This window comes from Xyrauchen texanus, chromosome 37, assembly GCF_025860055.1.
Source record: "Xyrauchen texanus isolate HMW12.3.18 chromosome 37, RBS_HiC_50CHRs, whole genome shotgun sequence".
Taxonomy (NCBI): Eukaryota; Metazoa; Chordata; class Actinopteri; order Cypriniformes; family Catostomidae; genus Xyrauchen; species Xyrauchen texanus.
This window is the reverse complement of record NC_068312.1, coordinates 7566872-7578985: the sequence shown is the minus strand read 5'-3', so window position 1 is coordinate 7578985 and position 12114 is coordinate 7566872. Positions and strand designations below refer to the sequence as shown.

Below are 12114 nucleotides of genomic sequence, written 5' to 3'. Positions count from 1 at the left end.
TTAGAATTTGGCCAAAACTAAATGTCTTAAAAAGCCACCTCCGGAGCAAGCTCACTAGGGTTTGGAACAGGCCCAGTGTATTTATTGTGTTATACATGTTGTTCTGCAAAATTCTCATAATAATTTCATTGGCTACTACTAAAGGTTGAGGTATGGTTAGGATTAGGATTAAGTAAACAGGCTAACTACAGATGTAATTAAATACAGGTACTTCAAATGCAAGTATAATGCAACAACATGCATGTACATGGAATCAAATGATTAAGTAATGAGTAGTTAAAGACACGTATAATAAAGTGGGTCCCAACATTTGTTTGGAAATGGATAGAATGTTTGTGTGTCCATCTGCCCTATATAAAATGTGAAGTTGTAATTATTCAGCACGCTCAATATGACATTTCCATACTTTTGGAAAACGTTCCACTTTTATACTTTGAACAAGGTAGTCTTTTGAATGACGTTAAGCAGCAAATGTGTCCGATCTACACAAGACTTCCTGAAATAACGTGACGTGCATCTCACCCACTGGCTGATTTCGGTCTTCATGCTGTTCTGTGTAGTGAACTGACTTCGTTATTGACCATCTAGTACCCCAAAGTTGAATTGCCAATTACCTTTTAAAAGTTAATGGAAGTTTTTGGTGCTCAGACAAACAGATAAATTCCACCCCAATCTCACACTTAGAGCCACAGTGGTTACACTTTTTGTGGGAATCAACCTATGAATGGCTTACATATAGTTGTCTTTGCATATAAAATGTACAAACATCATCTTTAAATATAAAAATGGCATATTCTGCTACACTGTATAACATTGCACATATAATACAGTTAGTTTCCTGGAAATGTCGTTCTCTATTTTAATGATAAATGATACATTTTTTATGTGTTTTGAAGAGATGCATGTTTTTGTTTTGTGACTGCTCTCAGCAGAAAGCTCAGAGAGTAGATTAACACTCGTGGTTCTTACTTAGCAGTCCGCTAATCCTCTGAATCTGATGACACATGCCAGATCATTCCGGGTATTTTTTAGGCACAGGTAAACCTTTTGAGAGCAGCCGGATGCAAGGTCGTAATATTGGCCCTTCTGTGTACTCTAGCTCTGTGGAGATCTATACACACACCCTGACACACTTTGTCGCTTACAATAGTTAGTGGTGTTTGCTCGAGTGGCGTAGTCGGTAAGACTAGAAGAACTTGTGTTAATTCATGTTTAAAGGTTGATGGTTTGATTTCTACCTTAGCAAAAGGGGGAAAGCATGCGTTCTGCTGTTCTGTGACCTGAGCACCCCCCACCTCCTCGCACCAAACCCTGACCTTAAAGACCTCCTTTCAGTCGCAAAGACTGTGAGTAAAAACGTGTTGCACGCTGACTGAGAGTTTAATTCTCGATTGATCTGCATGTATCTGGATCTTTCATATTTAATGAAACCTTGTCAACTGCACTTGCAACTGTTTGCTGGATTGTTACTGCAGTAAGTGACTACCACAGAAACTAATAGCTTGTCTCATAGTCGGGTTCCTTCCCCTTCTTCCGTTCGAGTTACAACCCTAAGCCTGAGATGTGAAGATAGTCTGTAACAAAATGAAATAAAATGAATAATTGGTTTGCATTTGTCACAGTCTCGATTGGATGTCCACGGAGCCCCTTATAGGACAGGGAGGGAATTCATTTTCTGAAATAGTTTTGCCCTCCCCGCAATAGTTTTATGCACTGGTAGTTCAACTGGACCTTCAGCCTCCATATCCCAGACAAAAAGCCCTCTCAAAAGTGCATGTCAAATCCCCAATCAGAGCTTAATACTTGCAAAAATTGGAAATATTCCACCAAATGTTATACTTCATTTGTCCAATTTGGCAACAATGTATGCGAGTGCTCTCTCTCTCTCTCTCTATCTCTCTCTCTCTCTCTCTCTCTCTCTCTCTCTCTCTCTCTCCACTTCTAAAAAGCTTAGTATTCTGTAGTGCGATATTATGCGCATGGAAAAGTGTGATACAGCCACTTCATGTCCATTGTTGAGGCCACTTCTAATCAGCCAATTGTATGGCATTAGTGCAATACATAAAATCTGATGATCTCAGTGGTTTCGACCGTGGCATAATTGTTGGTGCCATATGGCTGGTTTGAGTATTTCTATAACTGCTGATCTCCTGGGATTTTCACACACAACATGGATTGTCATGCACAACAGTCTCTAGCGTTGATTCTGAGTGGTGCCAAACACAAAAAACATCCAGTGAGTGGCTGTTCTGCAGACGGAAATGCCTTCTTGATGAGAGAGGTCAACAGAAAATGGCCAGACTGGTTCAGAATAGCATCTCAGAATTCACAACAAGTCAATCCGTGAGGCGGATGGGCCACAACAGGAGAAGACGTCGGGTTCCATTTCTGTCAGCCAAGAACAGAAAGCTGATGCTGCAGTGGGCACAGGCTGGACAGTTGAAGTCTGGAAAAACGTGGCCCTGGTCAAGCACACAGATGGTAGGGTCAAAATATGGCGGCAACTGCTTGAATCCATGGGCCAAACCTGCCTTGTGCCAACAGTCCAGGCTGGTGATGGTTGTGTAATTGTGTGGAGAATGTTTTCTTGGCACACTTTGGGCCTGTTAATACCAATCAATCATCGCTTGAATGCCACAGCCTATTTGAGTATTGATGTTGACCATGTGCATCCCTTCATGGCCACAATGTACACATCTTCTAATGGCTACTTCCAGCATGATAATGCATCATGTCACAAAGCAAAAGTCATCTCAAACTAGTAACTCATGAACATGACAATGAATTCACTGTTCTTCAGTGGCCTTCCCTGTCACCGGATCTGAATCCATTAGAATACCTTTGGGATGTGGTAGAATGGGAGATTCGCAGCATGAATGTGCAGCTAACAAATCTGCTGAAATTGTGTGATTCAATCTTGTCAACATGGACCAGAATCTCAATGGAATGTTTTCAACATCTTGTGGAATCCATGACATGAAGAACTGAGCAATGGGAGGCCCTACCCAGTATTAGGATAGTGTTCCTAATAAAGTGCTCAGTGAATGTAAGTCTTCTCAGTGATCAACTTCAATAATGTCAAAACACAGATCTCTGCATTACTGGCACACGGAGGGGTAATCATTGACACGTGAGTAAAAGCAAGCGAGAGAGGAACATGTATTTTATTTGTGTAATTTAGTAATGTTGAAACCCGTCGTATGCAAATCTAACTCACACACTAAACATTCATCGTAGTCATGCAGCCTGTTTTATTCAGTTGTGTGCTGGGAAGTCAAACCATTGGCAGTCAAAGCATTGACGAGACCTGCATCATGACCCATTTAGCTTGTAAACGTGTCATGTTTTGAGAATAAAATCAGTAATGCTTTGCATTAAAATAAACGTTCAAAATCTTTATATAATTTTCTATCATTATTTTATTTGTAATATAACCAACCCTGATGTAGAGAGTGTGCTTTGAAGAATAAATTACCAGGGAAGAAGAGACTATAAACATTATAATTATATTCAGCCTTTATATATATATATTTTCTAATGCCTGACAGAAAAGTATCTACATTTGTAGAGTAAAACTTCAGGCAATAGGATCTGTAGCTAGTATTTGCTTCAGGATGCATATTCAATAAATATCCATTATCCATTCTATGAATGGAATCCACATGAGATCAGTAAAAGAAGCCTTTACAGCCACTCAATGATAACTGAAAGTAAGATATACTGTATGCAGTAGATAATGTGTGATTTGTAATGTGTACATACTGCATTCATAGCGCTTATGCTAATGCTAGCATGCTAACCTTGGCCATAGTATGCATTTATTACCATTTTTACTGTGTTTTATGAAGGAATTTGTAAAAATAGTCCACGTAAGATCATGAAAACGTTTTGTATCGTTATTTATTTATTTATTTTTTAAAGAAAGACATTTGCAAAGGAGAAGGGAGAACAATCATAATAGCCATGGCGTAAAATCACTTCAAACAGAATTTCCAATAAAAATGACTTAAAAGTTGAGTTCAGAGTAAACATAGAATAGGGCACACGCATGATAACTTCTGTATGAAACGCACACATTTGTTGTTGTTGTTACTTCTTCCGGCTTTCTCTTGCGTTAAATACTTGTCGCTAGGCACCTTCTTCATTTTCTGGAGCATACGGCTAACACTGAGGCCTATTGCGGTCCGATTGATATGTGTATACATGCTGGATGGAACCGATCAACAATCGCATGATCTAGGTCTGTTAGTTCGACTTTGCAAAACAGGACTGGGACGATTTCGATTGGATGTTTGCATGACATTTTAAAAAGACGAAGTATTGCTTAAGGCCGATTGAAATTAGACTTTTAAAGTGCGTGTAAATGCACTCTATTATGTTTCAAAAGGGTAGTAGCCTTCCACCATCCATTGCAAACCTGTGGACTTTAGCTTTGGCTTCATTCTGCTATTGAACTCCCACTAAGTCACCGTTAGATCACAACGAGGCTGCCTGTTAAACATGAAGGGTTTTTGCTGATTATAACACCTGGATTATGGAAACTGAGTTCAAACTAATACTAATAAAGGCTGTTTTTTTTATAGCATTTTGTTGGGCTTTTCAGTCCATTCTTAATTGAAAGTCTGATTACAAGAATTTAAGGACCGTTCTGGGTTCAATACAAGTTGGTCTCAATCAGCAGCATTTGTGGCATAGTATTGAATACCACAAACGTTATTTAGACTCGTCCCTCCTTTTCTTTAAAAAAAGCAAATTCATGTAATATTGTTAATTAGTTTAGGTGACCAGATCGTAGAATAAAAGAATCCCAGTGTTTGGAAAGGCACAGTGTTTGCAACAGAAGTTCTTATAAATATCACTTTAATAACACATTAAAAGTGGGAAGCATGACATCTGTTATAGATGCAAAGATTTCAAATTTTAACAATTCAAATAAAATGTTTTTCTATTCTAATTAATTAATAGAACTCTTTAGTTTCACTGAACTTAGACTTATTATAAGTCCACCATGATTTTAGTTCTTTAAATATTTATCCCAGAATGGTACATGTTTTTTAGTGATAAAAAATAAATCCCAATTGATTTTCTAAACAAAATGGCTCTAATAAAAAGAAAATAATAATATATATATATATATATATATATATATATATATATATATATATATATATATATATATATATATATATATATATATATATATATATATATATATATAAGGGCTGTTAATCAATTACATTTTTTATCTAATTAATCGCGATTAATCGCATATACAAATATTTGCTGAGAAGGCCCCTCATATAACAATAATTCAACACATAATGATGATATAATTATACATAGTTATCTTTAATTTATATATATATATATATATATAAATTCCAGAAAGGCTTCTGATAGTCTAATTAGAGTCAATTGGAGGTGTACTTTGTATGTATTTTAAGGCCTCCCTTCAAACTCAGTGCCTCTTTGCTTGTCATCATGTGAAAATCAATAGAAATCAGCCAAGACCTCAGAAAAAAATGTGGACCTCCACAAGTCTGGTTAATCCTTGGAAATAATTTCCAAACACCTGACAGTACCACGTTCATCTGTACAAACAATAGTACGCAATTATAAACGCTTGGGACCAAGCAGCCTTCATACCACTCAGGTAGGAGATGGATTCCGTCTCCTAGAGATGAATGTAGTTTTGTGCAAAAAGTGCAAATCAATCCCAGAACAACAGCAAAGGTGTGTCCTTGTGAAGATGCTGGAGGAAACAGGTAGACAAGTGTCTATATCTACAGTAAAAGCGAGTCCTATATCGACATAACCTGAAAGGCTGCTCAGCAAGGAAGAAGCCACTCCTCCAAAACCGCCATAAAAAGCCAGACTACAGTTTGCAAGTGCACATGGGGACAAAGATCTTGTTGGAGAAATGTCCTCTTGTCTGATGAAAAACTAATTTAACTGTTAGGCCATAATGACCATCGTTATGTTTGGGAGAACAAGTTGTAACAAGATGTGTAAATTGTGTTATGTGTAAATCAGATGTTTATTGTAATTGTCATACTGCTATGTTGCTTGGAACTGCACCCAAGACTTTCTCCCACTGTTTCACTTGTGTATATGGTTGAGTGACAATAAAGGGATTTGGATTTGGAGGAAAAAGGGTGAGGTTTACAAGCCGAAGAACACAATCCCAATCGTGATTCATGGGGGTAGCAGCATCATGTTGTGGGGGTGCTTTACTGCAGGAGGGACTGGTGCACTTCACAAAATAGATGGCATCATGAGAAAGGAAAATTATGTGGGTATCTTAAAGCAACATCTCCAGACATCAGCCAGGAAGTTTAAGCTTGGTTGCAAATGGGCCTTCCCATTTACGACAATGAGCCTAAACATAACTCCTAATTTGTGGCAAAATGGCTTAAGGAAAACAACATCAAGACATTGGAGTGTCCATCCCAAAGCCCTGACTGCCATCACAAAGCCCTGACCTCAAGACAATAGAAAATTTGACAGAACTGAAAAAGCGTGTGCGTGCAAGGAGGCCCAGAAACTCTGTTACACCAGTTCTATCTTTAGGAATGGGCCAAAATTCCAGCTACATATTGTGAGAAGCTTGTGGAAGGTTACCCAAAGCATTTGACCAAAATTAAACGTTTTAAAGGCAATGTTACCACAATTGTTTGGAATACTAACAAAGTGTATGTACATTTCTGACCCACTGGAAATGTGATGAAAGAAATAAAAGCTGAAATAAATAATTCGCTATACTATTATTCTGACATTTCACATTCTTTTTTTTTTTTCTGCCCAATTTGGAATGCCTAATTCCCAATGTGCACTCTACATTCTCATGGTGGCATAGTGACTCTCCTCAATCCGGGTGGCGGAGGACGAATCTCAGTTGCCTCCTCGTCTGAGATCGTCAATCCGTGCATCTTATCATGTGGCTTCTTGAGTGTGTTACCGCAGAGACATAGCGCATGTGGAGGCCTCACGCTATTCCCTGCAGTATCCACGCACAACTCGCCACGCGCCCCACTGAGAGCGACAACCACATTATAGCGACCACGAAGAGGTTACCCCATGTGACTCTACCCTCCCTAGCAACCAAGACAATTTGGTTGCTTTGGAGATCTGGCTTGAGTCACTCAGCATGCCCTGGATTCGAACTTGTGACTCCAGGTGTGATCTTTACTCCCTGAGCTTCCCAGGTCACTGATATTTCACATTCTTAAAATAAAGTAGTGATCCTATCTGACCTAAGACAGGGAATGTATTTGGCTAAGGTTTATGTAAACCTCTGACTTCAGCTGTATATATGCAGTGTGTGTGTGTGTGTGTGTGTGTGTGTGTGTGTGTGTGTGTGTGTGTGTGTGTGTGTGTGTGTGTGTGTGTGTGTGTGTGTGTGTCTAATATTACTGCCTAATATTGTGTAGGCCCCCCTTGTGCTGCCGAAACAAAGCTATTCTTCTCACCACAATTGAACAGAGTGGTTATCTGAATTACAGTAGTCAGTTCTAACCAGTCTGGCCATTCTCTGTTGAACTCTGTCATCAACTGGGGCGGCTGTGGCTCAGTTGGTTGAGCGGGTTGTCCACTAATCGCAGGGTTGGTGGTTTGAATCCCGGCCCACTCGACTTCATATGCCGAAGTGTCCTTGGGCAAGACACTGAACCCCAAGTTGCTCCCAATGTCAGGCTAGCACCTTGCATGGCAGCTCTGCTGCCATTGATGTATGAATGTGTGTATGAATGGGTGAATGTGTCACAATGTAAAGCGCTTTGAATACCGTTAAGGTTAAAAAGGCGCTATATAAGTGCAGACCATTTACCATTTCACTGGTTTTTTTATTTTTTTTGGCACCATTCATAAATTCTAGAGACTGTTGTGTTTGAAAATCCCAGGAGATCAGCAGTTACAGAAATACTCAAACAGCCCATCTGACACCAACAATCATGCCACGATCCAAATCCCTGAGATCACATTTGTTCTTCATTCTGATGGTTGATGTGAAAATTAACTGAAGCTCCTGACCCATATCTGCATGATTTTATGCACTGCTGCCACACAATTGGCTGATTAGATTATCGCATGGATGATTGTTGGTGCCAGATAGAATGGTCTGAGTATTTCTTTAACTGCAACAGTTACAACTGCAACAACAGTCTCTAGAATTTCTCGAATTGTGCCAAAAACAAAACAAAAAATATCCAGTGAGCGGCAGTTCTGTGGATGGAAATACCTTGTTGATGAGAGAGGTCAACAGAGAATGGCCAGACTGGTTCGAACTGCCAAAGTCTATGTAACTCAGATAACCGCTCTGTACAATTGTGGTGAGAGGAATAGCATCTCAGAATCTCAGGGTTGGCGCTGTTCTGGTGGCACGAGTGGGACCTACACAATATTAGGCATGTGCTTTTAATATTGTGGCTGATTATTGTGTGTATATAGAGTATATATAGGAGAGATGGAAGGAGATGCTGATGGACATGTTTAAACACTCCTCCTTCACTCATTCATATATATATATATATATATATATATATATATATATATATATATTATCAAACCAACATATTTGTATTTGTGTTATTCTTATTGCAGTTGGGATGGATTCTCTGATTCCTGGTCTGGACCCTCTACAGACTGAACCTGGGTCAGCCACACTACCAGGTCAGCAAATCTATAAATATCCTCCTACTCTGCATAATGCAGCTTGCTCACTGAAGCATTGAATCTGCTGACGTTGTTAAGTACCTCTCATTATCTATAGTCTGTCCAAATGAGCAAGTTGTTGTTCTGGATAACACAGTCTCTGTTCCAAACCCTCATGGGCTGCCTCACTGTCTACTGCCTGACTTCTACAGAACCTCATATGTGACTGAATTTGTATGTTCTAACCTATTTACACAAATAATGCTACTAATGTGAAGCAACGAGACACTAGACTAGTGCAAACAGTCAATTCCAATAGAGTTTTAGAATTTTGCATTCACTCGCAATAGTTTGCATTACTTCGGCAATACATTTTCCATTCCCTCGCTATAGTTAACGTTCTCTAGGAATAGTATACATTCCCTTGCAATAGTTTGTTCCCTCGCAATAGTTTGCATTCCCTTGCAATAGTTATGTTTCCTCTGAATATTTTCCCTTTGCGCTCCATAGCGATACATTTTGCGTTCCCTCTCAATACATTTTGCATTCCCTTGCAATAGTTTGCTTTCCTTCACAATAAGTTGGCGTTCTCTCGCATTCAGTTTTGCATTCCTTTTCAATAGTTTGTGTTCCTTCGCAATAAGTTTTGCAACCCATCGCATGTAAGTTTTGCTTTTTCGCAGACAGTTTTGTTTCCCAACAATAAGTTTTGCATTCTTTTGCAATAGTTTGTGTTCTTTCTAGGGCTGCACAATTAATCGAAATGAAATCGAAACCGCGATATGACCTTTTGCGATTATTAAATTGCAAAGGCTGCGATTTAAATAAATAAATAAATAGTCTGCTCCCTTCAAAGTTTGTTTGCGCTGCTCTGTCCAGTCTATATTAAGTTAGAGCATTGTTACAGTGTTTTCAGAGCGGTTCTATGCTCCACAATTCCCTCTGATGCTTAGAGTAACAGAAGTGATCAGAGTTTGGTTTCGTTTGCTTACGTGCTCTAAACGTTTTATATAAACTAAACTGGCACATCCTGCCTGAAGCGTTTTTTACTGTTATCTGCGGTAGCAGCATCTCCGTCTCCGAAAGGCACAGGTATCATAATAATAACACAGAATACAAGATGGGGTATAATTCAAACATCTTTATTAAATGATTGCTGAGCAAACCGCATTAACAGTAACACCTGTAGAGTCCTCTTCTCCTGTCATTTGTTTACCTTACGAGAGAGCGTGTCGCCCTTATTACACTCCCTGCGGAAACAAGTGAAAGCGGAACTAATATTACCAACATCCCAAAAAAATATAATTACAACAATGGGTTATCAGTTCAACTTCAGTTTGACATTAAGCCTAATTCTTTAGGACTATCTTATATACAGTTAAGAATAGTTTGTATAAGCCTACTAGTTTTTAAGGCCTAGAATAAAGAGTAATATTTATATTTTGTGTATACTGAACTTTCAAACAATCAACATTATATTTGACAGCAAAAACTAGGCAACAACTATGGTTTTACCAACAGGGAAATGTAGTTAAAAGTGACATTGAGCAGAAAGCTTACATATAACCAGTGTTGACAGAGCTGCTGATAAAAAGTTAAATGATCCCTCACAATAAGTTTTGCTTTCCATCATGTGAGAAAAGTTTAGTGTACCACCTCAATAATTTGCATTCCCTCACAAGTTTTGTGTTACTTCGCAATACGTTTTGCCTTCCATCTCATTAAGTTTTGCGTTCTCTCGCAATACATTTTGCATTCCCTCTAAATAAGTTTTGCATTCCATCAGAATACACAGATCAGCCACAACATTAAAACCACCTCCCAAATATTGTGTCATGTCTCATGTCGCCAAAACAGCACCAACCCGCATCTCAGAATAGCATTCTGTTCTGTGTACATAAACTGAAGCTCCTGATCCTTATCTGCATGATTTTATGCACTACACTGCTGCCACACGATTGGCTGATTAGATTAGATTGTTGGTGCCATGTGGCTGGTTTCTGTAATTCTGTAACTGCTGATCTCCTGGGATGTTCACACACAGCAGTCTCTAGAATTTACTCAGAATTGTGCTTTGTTGATGAGAGAGGTCAACAGAGAATGGCCAGACTGGTTCGAACTGACAAATCTACGGTATCTACTCAGATCTACTCAGATAACTGCTCTGTACAATTGTGGAGAGAAGAATATCATCTCAGAATGCTATTCTGAGATGTGGGTTGGCGCTGTTTTGGCAGCACGAGGGGGACATACACAATATTAGGCAGGTGGTTTTAATGTTGTAGCTGATCGGTTTAAATGTTGCATTCCATCGCAAAAAGTTTTGCATTGTTTCAGAAAAATAATTCCCTCCCTCTCCTCTACGATGCGGCATACTTGTTCTTCTGGGAAAACAACCAAAAACATTCATGTCTCATTTTGTACTAAGGGCAGTATCCAAATTTGTGTCTAATAAGATGTTCTCTCGGAAGAGAATGTCCCTCCCCCTAATACCACCAGCCTCTGACTTGCAATAGTAAGTAGCAAGTTATGGTTCACTGTTGTGATGGAAACTAAAATCTATTGGCTATTTTACAAACTCATTGCATGCATTCTGGGATTACATGTGAATACATGCTATGTTGCCTTAATATTTTAGAATAATTGTAATCTGTTTAGAAGAGCATTTGTGTTGGGAGCACATCTGTGCCTATAAGTGTTTCTAGGTAGGCAGCTCTCTAGGTTCGAACAGAGCCATGATCATGATATAAAGCAGGATCTTTGGTCCATTAGAATCCTTTCTTCACTGTGGCTGGTCTGCTTAATAAACATTTATCAATAACAGGAGTGATTAATGAAACGGTGATGAAAACACGCACAATAACCATGTAACCTCATCTGTATCTGTCCTCATTAGTAAAACTATAACTTGTCATCACTTTTTGATGTGAGCATGTGGATGGATTGGGTTGAGTGATAAGCAACACAATAATATGTTGGCAGCAATAAGAATTAACCAGTGGCACAACTTTGTTCATACAATGGTGATATAATACTTCATCAATCCTTATTGGCAGTATAAATAATGAGCTTTAGTGTATTTCTTTAAGAGCCTAGAAATGCTGTGTCACCTGATCTTGCTTTATCCTCTCCTGAAAGTGATGCATGTGATCTGTGTTTGTGTCTGTAGATATTGCTTATAGCGCCACATGGTGGCTAAATTGTTTATTACAAAGTGTATCACAAAACTTGATGGAACTGTGCTATGTTTGCTGTAACAATAATTATGTTGGCTTGACAAAGCCAACATACTGTTATTTTACAGAAATGGTTTAGGGTTTTCTATCTAGCTATCAAAGTTTGTCTTGACTATGTTTACCTATCTAGTTAAACTTATTACACTTATCAGATACCTCTATTACTATTCCTTATACTATGGTTAGGGGTTTGTTCCCCCAAGTATTCAAATTAGGTGTGTGTAACTCA

The 12114-nt window shown here is 38.7% G+C and overlaps 1 protein-coding gene across 6 annotated transcripts in view; it reads left to right on the top strand.

Annotated features, from left to right (window-relative positions):
* The window catches only part of aak1a (AP2 associated kinase 1a), a 67922-nt gene that overhangs the window by 38188 nt on the left and 17620 nt on the right, over window positions 1–12114 (top strand). For all 6 annotated transcript variants that reach the window (XM_052108451.1, XM_052108453.1, XM_052108452.1 and 3 more), the window contains one exon: window positions 8599–8667. In XM_052108451.1, the coding sequence (XP_051964411.1) occupies window positions 8599–8667 (69 nt within the window). The remainder of the gene's footprint in view (window positions 1–8598; window positions 8668–12114) is intronic.